The sequence below is a fragment of the Scyliorhinus canicula genome, chromosome 4 (genome assembly GCF_902713615.1).
Source record: "Scyliorhinus canicula chromosome 4, sScyCan1.1, whole genome shotgun sequence".
NCBI classification, from domain to species: Eukaryota; Metazoa; Chordata; class Chondrichthyes; order Carcharhiniformes; family Scyliorhinidae; genus Scyliorhinus; species Scyliorhinus canicula.
Window position 1 is genome coordinate 179,280,500 of NC_052149.1, and position 19,830 is coordinate 179,300,329.

Genomic DNA, 19,830 nt, shown 5'->3' on the forward strand with positions numbered 1-19,830 from the left:
GGTTATAATTAAGTTCTTCAATAGTTCTTGAAATAACAATTGTGTTTTCAGTATTTTCTCACTTTTAAACAATGATTGGAATTTATAGTTTTAAGTTTGAAAACAAGCCAAATAGTCCTTGTTGGCATTCCTCCAAATAATTATTGAATGCTTCATGAAATTTGACCCACACATCTTTGAGCATATTTTTGAAAATGGTTGTAATTGTACACATGAACATTATTAACAGATTTTGAAGGAGAAAAATACATTTTGGACATTGCTTAGCTACTAACTGCTTTTGACAACATATGTATAAATAAATTGACCAGTATGGTTGTGAACACTACAATCCAATGCATCAAGGAGACATTCAGTAATGTAACCTTTGGTTATATATGATGTCAAAATCACTGCTAACTATTTCTAGTTAAACTGCTTCTGATGAAAATTAAGTTTTAATGGAGTTTTGATTTAATGGCTCCTTTATACTTATTCAAAGCACATAAACCATTACGAAATCACTGCAGTTCAATTTCTTCTATCAAGCTTATTTCGATAGTGTGGCACGTTTTGTTAGGTGAATCATCCAAACTACTTCTTTGTTGTTTGATGGTTCATTATGTATGAATACACCGTTCCTTTTTAAATTTGACTGGCGGGTAATTCAAAATCCAGCAATCACAATAATACCTTTGTGCACTAACCGTGGACTGATTTTGTCTAAATTGGGAGCTAGTGTAGTTTAGAAGGAACTGGTCATTTGGTAAGAGTTTCAAGGAAAGAAAGACCGTTCAAATAGTTATGTAATTTTGTCCACTTGAGTTAGATGAAGAACATGCAGATATGTAACTGTGTGACTATTATTTGTGTGATGTTTTACTGTTTTCAAAATTGGACAGCTTGGAGAGGCACAGGGTAAATCCATCACCTAAAGGTTACATGATTACGGAATACAGTTTGTTGTTTATTTCCTGGCTGTGTTACTGAAAACTCTCAAGCCAAACACAATCATTTGAAGGCATGGGAAATTGGAACATGCACGAGTAGATTCTGATAAAATCTAGAAAATAGTAAGATTAGAAAAGTCTTTACTAACTTCTCGGTGTTCGCACTTCAAACATCCCTGGTAATGAAGGCAAAAGAGATAGAATTATGTTGCTATCAGAAGTTCAGCAAAATAGATCTTGTGGTTTTGTGTTTTACTTTGTGTGGCTAGTGTCAGGCTGCTGTCTGCAATTAAACCAGTAAAATATATATGTAAAAAAGCATTGGACCTAACTTTGCTTTTAAGGAAACTTTAGTTTATTGTTCTTACAAAGGGTTATACCTGAAATAGTTTTATTTTCTCCATTGATGCTGCCTGACTGACTAAATATTTTCAGCATTGTCTATTTTGGTTTGACTTCCAACATTCTCAGTACTTTATTGCCAGTTTACTTTGTATGTTACCGATAGCAGAAATAATTTACAAATAAGACTGGGAGGTGATGCAAGTGAGGGAATAATGTTTCTGTGGGTTGTCGTTCTACTCATCCTTTAATCCTCTCATTTATTACGCTAACATGGCCCATACTTACCAAATCCGGGAGTGAGTACTTTAAAATGTCCCTGGAAGATTTGTGGCTAAGTGTTGGTGACAAAATGTCGAAGAATCCTAAGAAAACGATCAACAAAAGAGAGCAGTCAGAAGCAACTGAGGTGGAGCAGACTCCATAGCATCGCTTCTTGATCCTTGAATGGGCTCTCGGTCCGGCACTCTCAAAGGCATTACAGCTGAAGAGTGCTAATATTATTAAAGTCTGTGATGATAAACGTGGCTTATTAGTGTAGAATATCATTGCTCATGAAGCTGAACTGCAGAATACTAGTAAGATGCTCAATGAAAAGGAAGAGAATATCCTTACTGTTGAAAAGGTCACTTCCTCAGTTAAGGCCTGCATGCAATCCTCAGGAAATCATCTTTGTGATATGTCAGAATTCCTGGATGATCTGGAGAATCGAGCCTGGAGGAAAAGTGTCCAGGTTATCAGTTTGCGAAGAAAGAATGGAGGGCAAGTTCCGATTAGCTGGCTACCACGTTTTCTTAAGCTGGATACGAAAGCTGGGCACGTTCAGTTAGAAAGGTCACATCGTATCCTGTCTTTAAGGCCTAGGGACAACAAGAGCCCCGGCCTGTAATTATTCATTTTCATAGCTTCAGAGATTGCCAAAGATTATTGGAAGTGGTGAGGCATAATGGGCCCCTTTCTCCATGAGGGGCGAAGATCTCTTTCTTCCAAGATTTATTGGCAGCGATGCAACAGAAGTGCAGACGCTTCGATGAATTTAGAAAACAACTCCACCTGTTGGAGTGAATTTTGCCCTGCTTTATCCTGTCACACTGAGGGTGATATCCAACAATTCTGTAAAGACATTCGACAATCTGGCTAATGCCTTGACTTTTGTGAACCTGGTGGAAGGACTAATCCACGGGCAGGATGTGGATCATGGAAAAGTCCATTGACTCTGGCGGGATTCTCCGGTCTTTGATGGGCACGGCCAGAGAACCCAGCTCTATTTTTCCAACAACGTGCAGAGGGTCATTGAGAATTCGTGGGAAGTGATGACACTGCATTTTAGATATATAGCTTCAGAACTGAAAAATGAAAGACAGATTACTTATTAATAGGATCAATAAAAGGAACTTTGTGAAGGAGAAAAAGAAGGAGATGAAAATCTGATCAACAGAGGACTGGTCATGCTGCAAATCTCGAATTATTTGCTGATTCAGAAAATACAACTGTTGTGCATCAAAGAATACGTCCCTACTGGTGAAGTGTCACGTGATCTGTAGTGACATATGTAAAGTGTGTTTGCATGGGCTTCAGTTCTCCATCTTAGATTGTATGAGCAAAAATCTAATAAAACCTCTCATCGTGTTTGGAAGAATCCAAGAGTGTGGCACCCCCATTTCCTTTTCTCTTTGTGAAAACTCGAGAGATATAATAAAAGAGAAAACTGGCAATAAGGATTGAGGCAAGGAAACAAAATAGCTATTAAAAAATTCATCGACCAAAACAGTGGAAACGGCGTTGAGAGTGGAAAAATAATTTCTGGACTGGACTCTTTCTCTCACATTGGGCGAACCAAGCCACCGATGTTGAAAGTTTTAAACAAAGAAAAATAACAACACAACTGTGAGTAAGAAGATCTACAGTTTGGAAACTTGCTTGTGGAAACTGCTGGAAGTGGGTAGAGTCTGGACTGTAGGGAGCCGCGCACATGGGAAGCTAAATGGGCTGTGGGAACGGGGATTCAGAAGTCCTCCGACTTGGTACAGATCACTACTTGGGAAACAGTCAAACCACAGTTAAGCAAACAGAGGATTTCTAATTTGCATTGTGGATAAGGAGATTGCTTGTGCCATACATCCAAAGAATTGGAAGGGAGGAAGTTGGTTTTAGTAGAGACCCTAGGAGCCGGTATCTGGAATGGTGGGAATAATGGGCACCATCGGCGCATTTGATGGAGACTGAGAAATTTGGAACTCTTATGAGAGAAGAATCCAATTGTATCTCATAGTTAGCGGGGGAATGATGGTGTGGAAAAAATAAGTGTAAGAACTTGACCTTGGGTGGAGTTTGCACTTTCTCCCCGCATCTGCATGGGTTTCCTCTGGGTGTTCTGGTTTCCTCCCACAGTCCAAAGATATGCAGGTTAGGTGGATTGGCCATGCTAAATTGTCCCTTGGGGTCCAAAGGTTAGGTGGGGATGCAGGCCTCGAGTGGGGATTGGGCCTAGGTATGGTAACTGTAGCAAAAGGGGCCATATTGCCAAGGCATACTGGGCTCAGAAGACTTCACCAACATCAAAGATGTGCAAGAAAAAAATCGGATCTAAACAGACTAGACACGTCTATAAGTTGGTAGATAAAGGTCAAAACCACTCGGTAGACGATGTATTGAACTTCAGAAGCTGAAAAACTCGTCTTGTCGGTGTGAGCGATCAACACTGTTTCTGGGCATTTCCAAAACAAGCTGAGGTTACAACTTGTTTGCAATGTGTCACCCTAAGGGGTTGATGCAGTTGTCTCACACGTAATTCCTTCTGGCGAGGAACGACCAATAGCATTTGCTTCACAAACTCTTACTAGCACAGAAACTAAATGACAGATCATTGACACTTGATGACAATCTTAGGGCCGTATAAAAATATTCATTCTTTAGCAGCCAATAGGTTACAAAGATGGTCTTTGACATTATCAGCACACACATACGATATTTAATATCTTAAGTCAAAGCAGTGTGCACATGCTGATGCTTTGTCACAATTGCCGTTACAAGTCAAGCAAGAACCTGAAGAGCATTTAGTCAACATCTTGTATTTCTCACATGTGGATAACGTACCTGTGACTCAAGTTTAGAGATACACAACAACTGACCCAGTGATGGGGAAAGTGATGAACATAGTCCAAAAAGGAATGATATCAGATGTTCATCTGAAAATCCAGACCTCAAGCCCTCCATCACTGAAGACTTGAGTTGACAGTCCAGAATGGAGTTTTATTATGGGGAATCCCAATAACTATTCCTCCATGCTTGCGTAATAATGTCCTTGACCATCTGCAGGAGGGACATCCTGGTGTGGTGCGGATGAAGGAACTGCAACGCAGTTATTTTTGGTGGCCAGGATTAGATGCACAAATTGAAGAGAACATGGGGCAATGTTTGTCCTGTGCATAACTAAGAAATACTCCACTACTGCAACCATTACATCTGTGGGAATGACTGACACAGCCATGACCGCGAATACACATAGACTATGCTGGTCCAATTGAGGGACACATATTCCTGGTGATAGTGGATGCACACTCTAAATGACTGGAAGTATCGATCATGAAATCCACAATGACAGAAAAAAACATTGAAAAGCTAGATGAAATATTCGCAAGAGTTGGTACACCAGAGCAGGTTGCAAGTTATAATGGTACTCCGTTCACTTTGAAGGCATTCGAAGATTACCTGAAGAAAAATTTAGACAGCAATACTTCGGAACAGAGACGAGTTCCGATTATGTTTCTGAGGACTTCCCAATACCCATAGAGATGGACACAGGGCTAACTTCCCAGGAAGTACCACCAACTGAAGGAAAAGAGGAAACTTGTGAAGTGCCACACAATTTATAGTGACATCAGAAGAGAGTGTTTGAGTGGGCTTCAGTTCTCCACCTTAAATTGTACGCACAACATCTCCTATAAAACCTATCATCGTGTTTGTATGAATCCAAGAGTCTGGCATCCCCATATCTTTTCTCTTTGTGGCAATTTCAGAGATATAACAATAACTATAAAGACTGTATGATGTAGTTAGAAGGGTAAGGAATCACATTCTCAGGATGGATAAAATCAAATTTCTGATGTGCAGATAAGTTGTACTAAGTACAGCGGCACAGTGGTTAGCACTGAGACTGTGGCGCTGAGGACCCGGGTTCGAATCACGGCCCGAATCCCGGCCCTGGGCCACTGTCTGTGTGGAGTTTGCACATTCTCCCCAAATCTGCGTGGGTTTCACCCCCACAACCTAAATTGGACATGCTAAATTGCCCCTTGATTGGAAAAATAATAATTGGGTAGTCTAAATTTATATAAAAAAAAGAAAAGTTGCACTAGGAAAAAAAGGTGTCAAGGTAGGGCACATGTCCTGAGAACGATGAAAAACAAACCATTGGAACCAGAGATCAAAGTGTATCGGACATGGTGAAATAAAACTCCCAATTGTAATGACTATGGAAGGAACACTAGACAGATAATAGTTTTGTTATTGCCTTGGAGATTTAAGTTTGAGGAAATAATGGCACTTTCCTCTTTCGCTGCATTGTCAGCTGCACCATCAAGATTGGAGTAGGTTGGGTGGGAGGATTGAAAGACGCTTTGTTAAGGAGATTTAGAATGGGCTGTAGAAGAACAGCAAGGTGGAATTGATGCATCTGTTTTTGTATGGTTCTGATTGGCAAGGGTAATATCCAGGTTTGTAGAAATTACAAGTAGCAATAAAGTTATTTCTGGATACTTCAGCCTGTTAAGGCAGAATTTGTGCAGGAAATGAAATGAAAAAATGAAAATCGCTTATTGCCATGAGTAGGCTTCAATGAAGTTACTGTGAAAAGCCCCTAGTCGCCACATTCTGGCACCTGTCCAGGGGGGCTGGTACGGGAATCGAACTGTGCTGCTGGCCTGCTTGGTCTGCTTTAAAAGCCAGCGATTTAGCTGAGTGAGCTAAACCAGCCCCTGACAGCAGAACAACAGTTGTACTTAATCTGAGAAAAAAAGTGAGGTGCAAAATGTTCTGGCTAGCCAGAATTATGCTAGTTATATTGAATCACAGATAGAAGATTCAAAGATGAAAAGCAACATTTGTACTCTATACCGAGGCAAAGAATTTGGCTGGCTCATATTGAACTAATTTACTGTGGTTTGAGGAGGGTTTTCAGTAAGCAATATATGAGACATGGTGGGCAACCTAGCTATGACATAACATCTATAGCGGTAGAATTCTGAGTTTTCATTTGTGATGTGTCTTAAGTCTAAATGAAAAAATTGCAGGTGCACTGTTGTGATTTTCTGATACATAGATATGGTCAGTCAGGTACCTTGCCATTTGCAGGACAGGGAAAATCTGCTCGACAGTACAAAATTATAATTTTTCCTCGCCCCCAATTCCAAATAACTAGCAGAGTTGCAGGATAAAAGTTAACTAATTGACTTTGTTTACCATAAGTTTATGATTTTAATTCCGTGCAACCCAGATTTGCAATGGGGAGTACTGGAAAAACTAATAATAAAAATGGGATGCTGAAGATACTCTCTTTGGCCTCACAATGAAGCAGAAAGGAAGTAAGAGTTGATGGATTTTAATTTTGAATGAGAAGGTTTGAACATTCTTCAGGGTTGTCAAGATGGAGATATGATATTACATGAATATACAGAAGAGAAGCAGGCTATTCACTTCAACTAGTTTGTGCTGGTGTGCATGCTCCACAATAGTCTGCTCCCATTCTATTTCCCTCATCTCAGTTTTAAGCATGTTTTTGCATTCCTTTTTCTCTCGTGTATTTGACTAGGCCCCTATTTCAGCTCATATGCTGAAATCGTCACCTATGACTATTACTTCTAGACTCGACCATTCCAACATACTTCTGGCTGGTCTCTCACATTCTACCCTCCGTAAACTTGAAGTCGTCCAAAATTCTGCTGTCTGCGTCTTAATTCACAGCAGATTCCATTCCCCTATAACCCCTATGCACACTAACCCCAAGATCTGGAATTTCCTCCCTGTACCTCTGCCTCTCTATTTGGCTTTTCTCCTTTGAGACATTTCTTGAAATCTATCTCTTTGACTAAACCTTTGGTCATCTGACCTAATACTGTATCCCTGGACATTTGCGCTGTGCTGAGTAAATGAATTGCTCTTTATTTCCTGTTTACAAACCGCCATCTTGCATATTTTGCCCTGAGCTTCGCAATCTCCCATAAGTAGCCTGATCAGGGTCATGTGCTGGTTTAACATAGTTTTTGAATTCTATAGTCTATAAATAAATCTGTGCTTTATTAACTTTTAGTTGCTTTGCTGACCTGCAGTATTGCTTTTAATTATTTTTTTTGACTGTATCCATCGATCACTTTGCTCTTCTATCCCAGTTTTTTCTTTACTGAAGTGCAGTTGATATTTCTATTTTTCTGATAAGTGCATCACGTTTCATTGATTAAGTTCATTTCAGAATTAACTGTCCAGCCTTCAAGGTGAATTTGGTGGGATGCGGTAGTCATTTTTACCAAACGAGGTAATTAAAAGAACTTGAGCTCAGGAAATAACAGTAATGACGATACCCATTCTACTCAATCCGGAAAAAAACCTGAAGGAGGAAAATTAGGAAGGTGAAATATTGGTGTCGAAGAAAATGGACAAAATTAAGATAGGATGGGATGTCTATATATTGTAGAATTGCAGGATAAAGCAAGAGGTGGAAACCTCTTTGGCATTCTAATCTTCCCTTGTACTGCAGATCTTTTGTAACACCATTGCCGTGCCCCAGGTGAGTTTTCTTTTAAGAGAACATTTTTGTAGGGTAAGGAAAATGCCATCTTGTCATTATGCTGCCATTCTGGGAATAGTTACATGAACTGAAACATGCTGTTTGTATCCTTTCAGCTACTATTTTGCGTCTTCTAAATTTTATCCAAAATCCTATTGACCTAATATAGAATGAGCTGGTCAGTTGTATGTTATTACAATTAGTTAAGGGATGCAGACCAAAATGCCATGTAACCAATTGACCAATGAGATTGACCAAAAGTTTCACTAGCATTTAAAAGGCCACACATTATTTTGAGCAGTAACATATCCAAACTGCAACTCCAGCAATTCAAACTGGTCACAATTGTTAGTGGCCAACAAAGTTATTCAAAAATTGTTATTTTTTAAAATTCCCGTGGGTAGCACTGCTGCCTCACGGCATTGAAATCCCAGGTTTGATCCCGGCTCTGGGTCTCTGTCCGTGTGGACTTTGCACATTCTCCCTGTGTTTGTGTGGGTTTCGCCCCACAACCCAAAGGTGTGCAGGTTAGGTGGATTGGCCACACTAAATTGCTCCTTAATTGAAAAACATGAATTGGGCCCTCTAAATTTATAAAACAAAATTGAGTTACAATATATGCAGGGTGTTTTTTTAATGCAGAGGATGAAACTATTTTCAGTTCTATCGATTGGATAGTTACCTTTTCGACATGTGAATATGTCAACTTGGTAAATAAGTAGAACTTTATAAATTTTAAAAGAAGCATGTAAAGATTAAAGGTGCAAATTTTGAAATAAATTCAAGACTTTTTTTAGTTTACATTATGTTTTCATAATTTTTATGAAATGGATTTGTGATAATTTGGCCATTTCCAAAATTCTTATGGGAAACAAAAGTAAGTAAAGTCATTATAGTCCCAGATGACCAAAGGCTGCTTTCCCCTTTGAGGGGGAGAGCTGACCGGTGGCGATTTAATCTGAAGATCATCACACCTCGGGCGAGGAGCGAGGTTGAGAAGGTAGGCCTTCATGAATAACCTCAGCCAGTATGGGAATTTAACGTTTGGCCTTGCTCTGCATCACGAACCAGCTGTCCAGCCAACTGAGCTAAACCAGCCTCCAGCATGGGAAATGAGGGAAAGGAACAGCAAGCAAGTGAGGAGGATTTTGGTTAATTTGTGGGAGCAATTACACCATGTGCTGATTTTCGCTGCTAATAATATTATAACCAACCATTTATTTTTATTTGATGTGAAAATACAGATGTCCTGATGTTTTGAAAAGTTAGATGTGGAAATATGTTGTGCCAACTGATAAAACATGCCACACTTGTTTTGATGTCATATTTTATGTAAGGTGAATTCTATTAAAAATTTTATTTTTCAGTTTTCAGTATTTTTGGGTCTAATTTTCTTCTTGGAGTTGACGACTGGGATACTAGCATTTGTCTTCAAGGACTGGATCAAGGACCAGCTCAATTTATTTATCAACAAAAATGTTCAAGCTTATAGGGATGACATAGATCTTCAAAACCTTATTGATTTTGCACAAGAATATGTAAGTAAATTGAATCATCTGTGTATTAATAGGGTAAAACCGATAAATAATTTCACAAACTTTTAAAAACAAATGGACACCTAAAATAACATGGTTACATATAAGAGGCCGTAATTTCACCATAATGAAGTTTAGTTTATCTGGTGCTTCATAGCATGAATGCTGACAATGTAGGAATTGTTTTGAAATTCGTTTGACAACTACTCATCCTTTTCTCACTTCTAGATTCGGCTCGTGAAAATAATTGTTGAAGTTGAACAAGTAAAGTTTTATCTCTAACTTCAATTTCCTATTAATTAGCTTTCCTCGTGTTTATAATATTTGTCTAGTTAGAGAGAAGTAGTTGTCCTTATGTACAACTGACCTTCCAGTTGCATTTCACTCATGGATTACAGACAAAACCGGTGAAATTTGACTGGCTGTGGGAGTACAGTGAGTGATCTGTAATAGATTTAATCTAATTCCTTGCAGGTAGCCTAGAGCAGTGTTGTCTAGTAATATTTAAATTCTCGCCAAACTTGTGGCGATCAGGTCACCATAATTGTTATTTGTTGCAAAATGTATACAATGTTAACAGAAAAAAAAATGCGCGGTCTTTTGAAATATGAGGTTTTAAACCTTCAGCAATCATTACCGATATACACATTATGTGAGCCAGAAAAACATTTCAAAAGGATTTTGCAATCCAATTGTTCTGGAAAGCAATTCTGCACTCTGAAAAGGGTGGTAGCAATCCATTAAGTGATGGTGTGTCCCAGATTTTTAAAATCAAATTTCCACTACTATCTTTGTTTTAATCATAATTAATGTATTAGGAGACACAGGGAGGGGGAAAATAGAAACATTTCTACATACTGGCTTCTGTATTCTGTTTCTTGCCTTCGCTCTGTTGTGTGCCATTTCTGAACACAGCACCTGGACATTTAATTGACCGTTGGCTCATGGCCAACCTCCTGTAATCTCATTTTAAGGCAATTCAATTGCCCATTTCAACTGATCTATTAAGATTATGGCTGAACACATGTGGATGTTGCAGCATCGCCCCAGTTTGCCAAAATTGCACATTTCAGCCCTCATTGGCAGCTGTCTACCACTCACACACCTCAGCTGTTTTGTGAAAACCACAAACTGCCAACTAAGCATAATCAAATTCTTCAATTAGCAGTTCTATATTTCCCCATAAGTTTTGAGAGTAAACCGGTCTCCTGTCCTCCTGAATGCCAGCCTTTTTAGTGCAGATCTAAATATACCGTTATATAGAGGCACCCAGAGAAGGCAGGAACAGAGAAGATAATAAGAGGACTATTTCAGTTTCATTGAGCAAGTGGTCCATCAGTTTCCAGTTCACTGGAAAACCGGCACCTAAACTATATGTAGTAAATATAATTCCAGTTTAACAACAGCATGGCTGATTCTTCCTTGCTCATAGAAGGACAACAAATGGTGGTCTAGCTGCTGCAACTTCAACATGATTGGCCTTTTCACAGTAACTTCATACTCGTGACAATAAAATATTATTATTATTATTGTGAGAGTCTGAGAATTGACAATCTCAATTTGCCACATGTCTGTGACCAATTCTCCACAAGTAGCAAGTGGCGAGCAAATTGGAAAACACTGATTTAGAACTGTACAGTGGTGAGTTTATATTCTTATTTTAACTTGAGGCTTTAAGATGTTCTGTATAGAAAATGAGTAAATAAAGCACCGAGGTACATGAAAGGCACTCATTTGGGATTGGTTTAAGGTATGTTGTAGAAATAGCATAGAGGAAGTTTTGTTTGCTTTTCAACCATGCTATTCATAATCTGGCAATGCATGATAATACTGGCTGTACAAATACATTTTATATATATTTTATGTATAAAATGTGTAAAGCCATACAAGGTAGAATGTTCCAATTCCACATCCAGTTATGGTGAATAGAATAATCTGACAAAGGGATATGAAGATAAGAATATTGCAACGGAATAAATGGTTACTGTGTTCTTCTTTTCAGAAACCCTTTATATCGAGTTGCAAATCTGCAGAGTCTTCCATTTTTTCTGTTCCATTTTACTTTGTTTATGTTTATTTTAAGCATTAGTATATCAAGAGATTTTCATATAATAATCTTTATTATTGTCACAAACAGGCTTACATTAACACAATGAAGTTACTGTGAAAATCCCCTAGCCGCCACACTCCGGCGCCTGTTCGGGTACACTGAGGGAGAATTCAGAATATCCAAATCACCTAACAAGCACGTCTTTCGGGACTCATGGGAGGAAACCGGAGCCTCCAGAGGAAACCCGCACAGGCACTGGGAGAATGCGCAGACTCTGCACAGGCTGTGACCCTAGCTGGGAATCAAACCTGGGACCCTCGCGCTGTGAAGTGATAGTGCTAACCACTGTGCCTAAGGACATGAGAAATCTAAGCAAGCGGTGGCCATGCAACCCATTGCATTTACTCTGCAGACCTTGGCCTCAACTCTCCCATAACCCAAACTCCCCTATGGTTCAAACCTATTTACCTCCAACTTATTTAATGACTCAGCATCCAGAGCTCTGTGGAGTAGGGAATTCCAAAGATTCATGACCCTCTGAGTGAAGAAATTCTTCCTCAAATCCATGTTAAATGGGTGACTTCTTATTCTGAAACTATGCCCAGATGCTCCCACAAGGAGAAACATCTTTTCACCATCTATCCTGAAAAGTGTTGTCAGGATCATATGCTTCAGTAAGACTGCACACCAATGAATATAGGCCCAAACTGCTCAACGTTTTTTGCACAAGACAACCTCTTCATCCCAGGAATCACTCCAGTGAGCCTTCTCTGAATTACCTCCATTGTAAGGATACCTCTCTTTAAATATGGAGGCCAAACTATACATAGTACTCCATAGTCTCACCAATATCACTGTACAGCTGTAACAAGACTTCACTATTTTATACTCCAACCCCATTGCAAGTCTTAATTTTAATCTGAAATTGTCAAATGTTAGTGTATGGTATTGATCTAGGCATAAAAGTAGGAGGCATGATCATTAAGTTAGCAGATGACACAAAAATCATTGGTGTGGTAAATAGTGAGGAGGAAAGCATTCAGTTACATGTAAGACAATATAGACGGGCTGGTTGGATGTGCAGAACAGTGGCAAAGGGCAGTTAACTCTGAAAAGTGTGAGGCAATGTTTTTTGGGAGGACCAACAAGACAAGGGAATACACAATGAGCAGTTAGGACAGTAGGAGGATCAGAGGGACCTTTTGGGTACATGTTCCTAGATCCCTGAAGGCAGCAGGATGGGTAGTTGAGGTGGTTTAGAAGGCATATGGGATACTTGCCTTTATTAGTCGAGGCATAGAATATAAGAGCAGGGAGGTGATGATGGGGCTCTACAAAACGTTTGTTCGGCCACAGCTGGAGTACTGTGTGCAGTTCTTGTTGCTACACTATTGGAAGGATTTCATTGCATTAGAGTGTACAGAGAAAATTCATCGGGATGTTGCCTGGTGGGAGCCTTTCAGCTATGAAAAGAAGCTGGTTGCATTGGAGTTCTAGAGCAGAGAAGACTGAGGGGGACCTGATTGAGGTGAACAAAATTATGAGTGACATGGATAGAGTAGATAGGAAGGAACCTTTCTTCTTAGTAGAGGGGACAATAACCAGGGGACATAGTTTTAAGGTAAGAGGCAGGGGATTTGAGGAAAAAAAATTCACCGAGAGGATGGTGGGAATTTGGAACTCTCTGCCTGAAAGATTGGGAGAAGCAAGAACCCTCACAACATTTAAGAATCATTTGGATAAACACTTGAATTGCCATAGCATACAAGTCTATGGACCAAGTGCTGGGTGCTTGATGGCCAGCACAGACATGATGGCTGAAGGTTCTTTTTCTGTGCTGCAAAATTCTGACTCTATGCATTACAGTAAGACTACTTGTGACAATAATAAAGATTATTATTATTATTGATCTCCCATACCTGCTCCATTGCTAAAGTTACCTCCAAGAAGTTCAGTTTCTGTTTCCATCACAATTATTTACATTTTATGCAACAACTCGTAACTCTCTCTAAAGCTCAAGTCCAAGACTTGAATGCTGCTCTCCTATCTGAGATGTCCTTCTCGCGCACACTCACTCTTGGGCTACGTACAAGTCAAAGCTTGTCTGTGTCTTGCTCTTACCTTCCAACCTCTCAGTAGTCTTTATTTTGTCATTATTACTGTAATCAATGTTCTTATATTTTCCTTTTATTTATAGACTTCCAATAACCATTTCCAAGCTCTTTATCCTCCCTTTATCATTGTTTCAAACCTATATTCATCAGGTTCCTCCCTTAATGTGCTCTCCATGAACTGTGCAATTCTTCTTTCTTTCCTTTCTTTTACAATATTCAGGCTTTTTATTGTTCAAGATTGTTATCACTGCTTTCTGATAGGCCCCATTAAAAGATTATTCTTATTTTCATTCTGGTCACGTTATATACAATACATCATGGGTCTTTCATTTTTTTCTCTGAGTTTAACAAGAGGAAACATTTTCCAATTTTTGAAAAATGCAAATCCTGATAGACTACCTGTTCAAACTTTTAGGGTCCATGATCTGTTAGCTTTGGCTCACTCGCCGTTTAACGAGGGGGTTAAGGTCGGGAGTTGAAATTGTCATCTGCTTCTCCATTTTAAATTCTGTACATAGTGAAGTAGACAGAGGGAAGAAAAAGGGAGAACATGCATAGTTCTTCTGACTGTTATCAGGCTGAGAATTAACCTATGCATTCAATAGAATTTGGTTCCTCTTGTGCTGTAACATTCACTCTTCGCAATTAATAGACTTGGTGCACACCTTGAAACCTAAGACTTCAGATCACAAGAGTCCTAGTTATTACCGAGAAGCTTCCACTGATGGGTGTTAAATTTGTGAAACTGCAAGTTTTGCATTTGAAAATGCAGTATTGTAGTTTACTTGTCTTAATATAACTCAGTAATGCAAATTTAGAAATAACAGCTGTTCTTTTTTTGTATGTTTTGAAGCCCTCAAAGGGTTCGTAGCCGTATGCACATCCAAGGCATATTCAAGGCACACAATTTCTTAGTCTTAGTTTTTAATCTTGTAATGATTTTGTTCTGAAGCAATGGAATCTTGATGCAATGTTTTTAATTTAAAAAGTAGTAATAGAATTGGCCCTTCATCTGAAAGAATTTCACAAGTTCATCCAAATACAAAATGTGTGATGATACAAACTTTAAAGATTGTGGTGCAAATGTCATTGGAAATTTATGCATTTGACAGTGAGTAGCATACTACATAAAGAATAATACACGTTAAGAAACCTCTAACTGTAAAGTGTATCTGTCAAGCAATATGTGGAAATACATCAAAATTTTTTAGTTGCGCTAATGTTTGATACAGTATGTCTGTCAATTGTAAGTGTTACAATTCCAGCAGATTGATAACTTTTTAAAAGAAAATCAGAACTTCAGTGACGGATAAGGACCTTGCATCAAGATTTCAAGTTTTAAGACTTTTACTGAAACAAGCAAGCTAAAAGCAGCATAGGTTCAATACTATTTTAAGCAGGGAACTTGTACCCTAAACTACAGAAAGCTTTCCAAATAACTGAAGACCCCCCCTCGATTAATTGTACTTCACTCTGTTACTTAAGTTGACACTTCATTCTCCAGAAACCAGCCCAAGGTGATTCTTCGTTCCTGAGGGCTTGGTTTCTTTCTATTCCTTTCTCAGCTAGGTAACTCCTAATCGCAAATTTAACATTCATGGCAAAGGGCAAATTTAGCCAACGCTAGGCAAATGTTCCAGCCACACTTAAACCTTCACCAACCTGATCACTTCAATTTAAGTACAAGCTCCCACCTACATTTTGTATGGTGAACAGTAGAAAATTGCTACAATCTTACATACTTTATATTTGTAACATAAGGAATGTACCAGATTGGGGAAGCAACACTTGAGCTTATTACAAAGAAATATTCTTTTGATTTGAATCTAAAATATTTGGGGGGGGGGGGGGTCCTCACAAAGATGCTTCAGAAAAAGTGAAGCAGTCTGAAGGCAAATAGGTGGGCTACATTGGTAGTTAATTTGCTAACGAAGTAAGCTGAATTTAGAATAATGCAAATAAACTTTGAGTAAATATACACAAAATGTTAAAGAGTGAGGGTTGGAAAATGCCTTGTCTGTATACATTAGTGTTTTTATAAATTTGCTGATATTGCTTGTCCTTGGATTAATCTTTGGTTTCTTTTAAAAAAAAAACTAAAGTCACATAGCCTATTTTGTTGTTGTCCTTTTCTGACAATAGCCTTGATAAAATTTCCTGTTGGAGGTACTAATGCCTTGGCACAGTTAATTACATTAGACTGGAGTTGATATGTTATCTTGTACAGTGTCTGTGACTAGTTTTTAAAGATAGTACTTTTATTTGTTTAGTAAATTGTAACAACCCTGGTAATGGGGAGGTGAAGGAGTATTGCTGTCACATACGATGTACTGTGAAATAAAATAAGCTGTTTGCAGCTTAATTTTCCACATACTGTGTAATTACAGCTTTGCAATTATGAAAAATTAATTAAATAGATTTGAGGTGTCCCTTCAACCATTTAAGTAATTTTAACCATAGAGGGTGTCCAAATATGATTTATAACTTATGGTTTAAGGCCTCAGTTGTGGATACATGGTTCCCTTGTTTTTCTTCGTAAATCCTCTTGCTCGCCTTATGGGTTGGGGGTAGTACCCATAAAAGATGGAAGGCTTTTAAAAGAAATTGCCACCTGCAACAGAAATGATTTGTTGAGAAGTGGAATGGTTTAAGTGCTGTCTGGAGTTTGAGCCATTGGCCGGTTTAAAAGAAAATTGTTTCCCATACGATAGCACAATTGCTTTACAGCTCCAGGATCCCAAGTTCGATTCCGGCTTGGGTCACTGTCTGTGCGGAGTCTGCACATCCTCCCCGTGTGTGCGTGGGTTTGCTCCGGGTGCTCTGGTTTCCTCCCACAGTCCAAAGATGTGCAGGTTAGGTGGATTGGCCATGACAAATTGCCCTTAGTGTCCAAAAATTGCCCTTAGTGTTGGGTGGGGTTACTGGGTTATGGGAATAGGGTGGAGGTGTTGACCTTGGATAGGGTGCTCTTTCCAGGAGCCGGTGCAGACTCGATGGGCCGAATGGCCTGCACTGTAAATTCTATGAAACTTCAAGAAATTTTTGTTTTCCCTGACAGTGAGGGTGTCTCACATATGACACATGCTCTTTCGTGGAAACTATTTGTTACGTTAGCAATGCTGGCATAATATGCATCAGATTTTTGCTGACTTGTTTTCCTATTAGAAAATAAAAATTATTGAAAGCAGTTGATTTTTTTAATACCAGAGCCCTCAGGAAATAAATTACAAACAGGAGTACCTTCTATCTGAACCAGGTTTTATCTTTGACAGATTTTAACACAGTCATAATTATTTTACATCTATAGTGTGCTTTAGAGCAATCATATTTTAAGGATGACATTGCAGTCTCATTTACTTTAATGGCGATTTTCAATTTTATTTTGTCATTTATTTTTAGTGGTTGTGCTGTGGTGCTCGGGGACCCATCGACTGGGACCTCAATATTTACTTTAACTGTACAGATTTCAACCCAAGCAGAGAGCGCTGTGGTGTTCCATTTTCCTGCTGTATCAAAGACCCTGCGGTATGAATATTTTATAAATATATGGTGAAGTGTACTGTATGTAGGTTATAGTTAAGCTTGGTGGAACAGACATTGCATCCATGAAGGGGAAAATGAATTGGGGATTAAAAGCATTTACAAGTTCCAGGTTTCTGAACTTCCTACCATGACAGTCAATTATGAATCCTTAGTATGTATTTTTATGTCATAAAAGTTTTGCTCAAACAAAAAGAAATGCTGCAATAATGAATACAATTTAACGATGCTGTAGGTAATTTAAATTTTTAGTGTTCCAATATAATTCTATCCTGCCAGACGTAAGAGTTAGAAATGACTGCTGCAGACTAAAAAGACGCAGAAATTACTTCACCGGATACTCTGACACCATTTTTGTTTGAAAATGTAATCAGGAACAAGAAGTGAAATTTGAAAATTGCATGAAATTTAACTAATGCACAGTGTTCATCATCTAATTTTAAATAGAAGTCTGTACTTCATAGAATTGTGTATTTTTTTGTAATCATCACCTGTGTTGGTGCATTGTGGACTTTATTATGGTAAAGCCTAAAGTGGCTATTTTCTAAAATTACAAACCAATCAAGGCATTTGTCATCGATTTAACTCCTAGCATGCTTTCAGGTTGGTCAATATTTTTCCTTTGAGCAAATAATATTGTATGGTGTGTTTGTGACTGTTACTCAAAATATGGAATTTTTGCAGTAATTGTGACATGTGCAAATACTGCCTGTAACTTCTCACTCTGTTATTATGCTGATTCTGCAAAACCTTGCTGAGAACCTCCTGTTGCCGATTGACATAACCTTGCTCTCTTCTACCCCTGTTGAAAAGTGCATCTTATTCAAATTTCCTGAATATACAGCAATTCTGAGAAGGCTCTACATTTAAGCCTTAAGTTTTAGATGTATCAGAACTCAATCATATTTCTGGATTTTATTAGCAATTTTATGGTGCACATTTTATTAATTAAAACTCTTTTGTGGGGCTGTAATTGTTTGCATTCATTTCCACTAGTTTTGCTTTCTTTTGGATGTTCCAGAATATATTGGTGAAATTGGAAAACTTTGCATAACTTAAGAACAGGAGGATAGATGTAAATTTCAGCAAGACTTCCTGGTTATGTAATTTAAAAACAAATTCAGGCTCACATCCAGTGTCCTAGGCCTAACCATCTTCAGCTGTTTCATCAATGACTGCCTTCCATCATAAGGTCAGAGCTGGGGATGTTGGTAATGAAATGAAAATTGCTTATTGTCACAAGTAAGCTTCAAATGAAGTTACTGTGAAAAGCCCCTAGACGCCACATTCTAGCGCCTGTTCGGGGAGGCTGGTAGGGGAATTGAGCCGTGCTGCTGGCCTGCCTTGGTTTGCTTTAAAAGCCAGCGATTTAGCCCAGTGTGCTAAACCATTTCACAGTGGCAGCAGTGTGTACAATCTATGAGATGTACTGCAGCAATTCACCAAGCTTGCACCTTCGGCAGCACCTTCCAAACTCTAACCTCCACCAAGAAGGATAAGGGTAGTAAATGGATGGGAACACTACCCCCTGATAGTTCTCCTCCAAGCCACACACCATCCTGACGTAGAACTATATCACTGTTCCTTTGCTGTCACTAGGTGAAAATCCTAGAACTCCTTTCCTTGCAGCACTGTCTGTACCCACACCACTTAGGACTGCAGCAGTTCAAGAAGGTAACTGACCAATACCGTTTTAATTAGCATTGGGCAATAAATGCTGCACTAGCCAGTGACGCCCACATCCCATAAAATCATTTTAAAAAATGTCTTCACCTCCTTTCTGGGCAGATTGCATACAGCACATTTGGGTGGTGTGGTCTGGACTGCTATACTCTTTATTCTATTTTGCAACTGTCTTGAGTGGGAGATCTGAACCAGATGCCATCAAAATCTGACTGGAGTAAAGCAAGTCTGTGTGATAGCTCCCGTAAGATTTGCAATCCACCTAATAGTGGCTATTTACCTCATCAAATACCCTTTGGTGTTGGTATGCAATTATGCCTCGTCTCCGTCATCTCTTGCCAGAATTAAACTGACCAAAAGAGACATACATATAATCTACTTTGCGGATGACTACAATGTTGTCCACTCTGCACAAGATTGCAATCCATTATCAATCTCTTCAATTCTACACATAAGAAATCCAGTCTGCCCTTGAAAGTTGCCAAAACAAAATTGTCAACCCACACCAAGTCAGTCAAATATTCCACCTTCCTTATCTGTTGAAGGAGGTACTCTGGTATATGTTGAGCACTTCCCATAGCTCGGCGGCCACCTCCCTTAAAAGTCCACCATTGACTAGGAGATTCTACACTACTGGTGCCAGCTCAATTTTCTGCCAATGAAGGCACCAAGTGTTTGACAACAAAGACATCCCTAAGTCAGCAGAGCTCCTAGCCTTCAGTTTTTGTCACCACGTTCCTGTACGGCAATGAGACCGGGACTATATCTGACACATAATAAATTCCATCACAAGTGTATTCTTTGGATTCAATGGGAGGACCATTGAACAAAAGCTAGTGTTCTTTTCGAAGCCAGC

At 38.9% G+C, this 19,830-nt stretch overlaps 1 protein-coding gene across 2 annotated transcripts in view; it reads left to right on the forward strand.

Moving 5' to 3' along the window:
- Positions 1 to 19,830, forward strand: part of LOC119965203 (tetraspanin-17) — a 62,095-nt gene that overhangs the window by 29,830 nt on the left and 12,435 nt on the right. The window contains exons 4-5 of one of the 2 annotated variants that reach the window (XM_038795641.1): positions 9,420 to 9,590; positions 17,151 to 17,276. In XM_038795641.1, coding sequence (XP_038651569.1) covers positions 9,420 to 9,590; positions 17,151 to 17,276 — 297 coding nt within the window. The remainder of the gene's footprint in view (positions 1 to 9,419; positions 9,591 to 17,150; positions 17,277 to 19,830) is intronic. The other variant, XM_038795642.1, reaches the window with a different exon arrangement.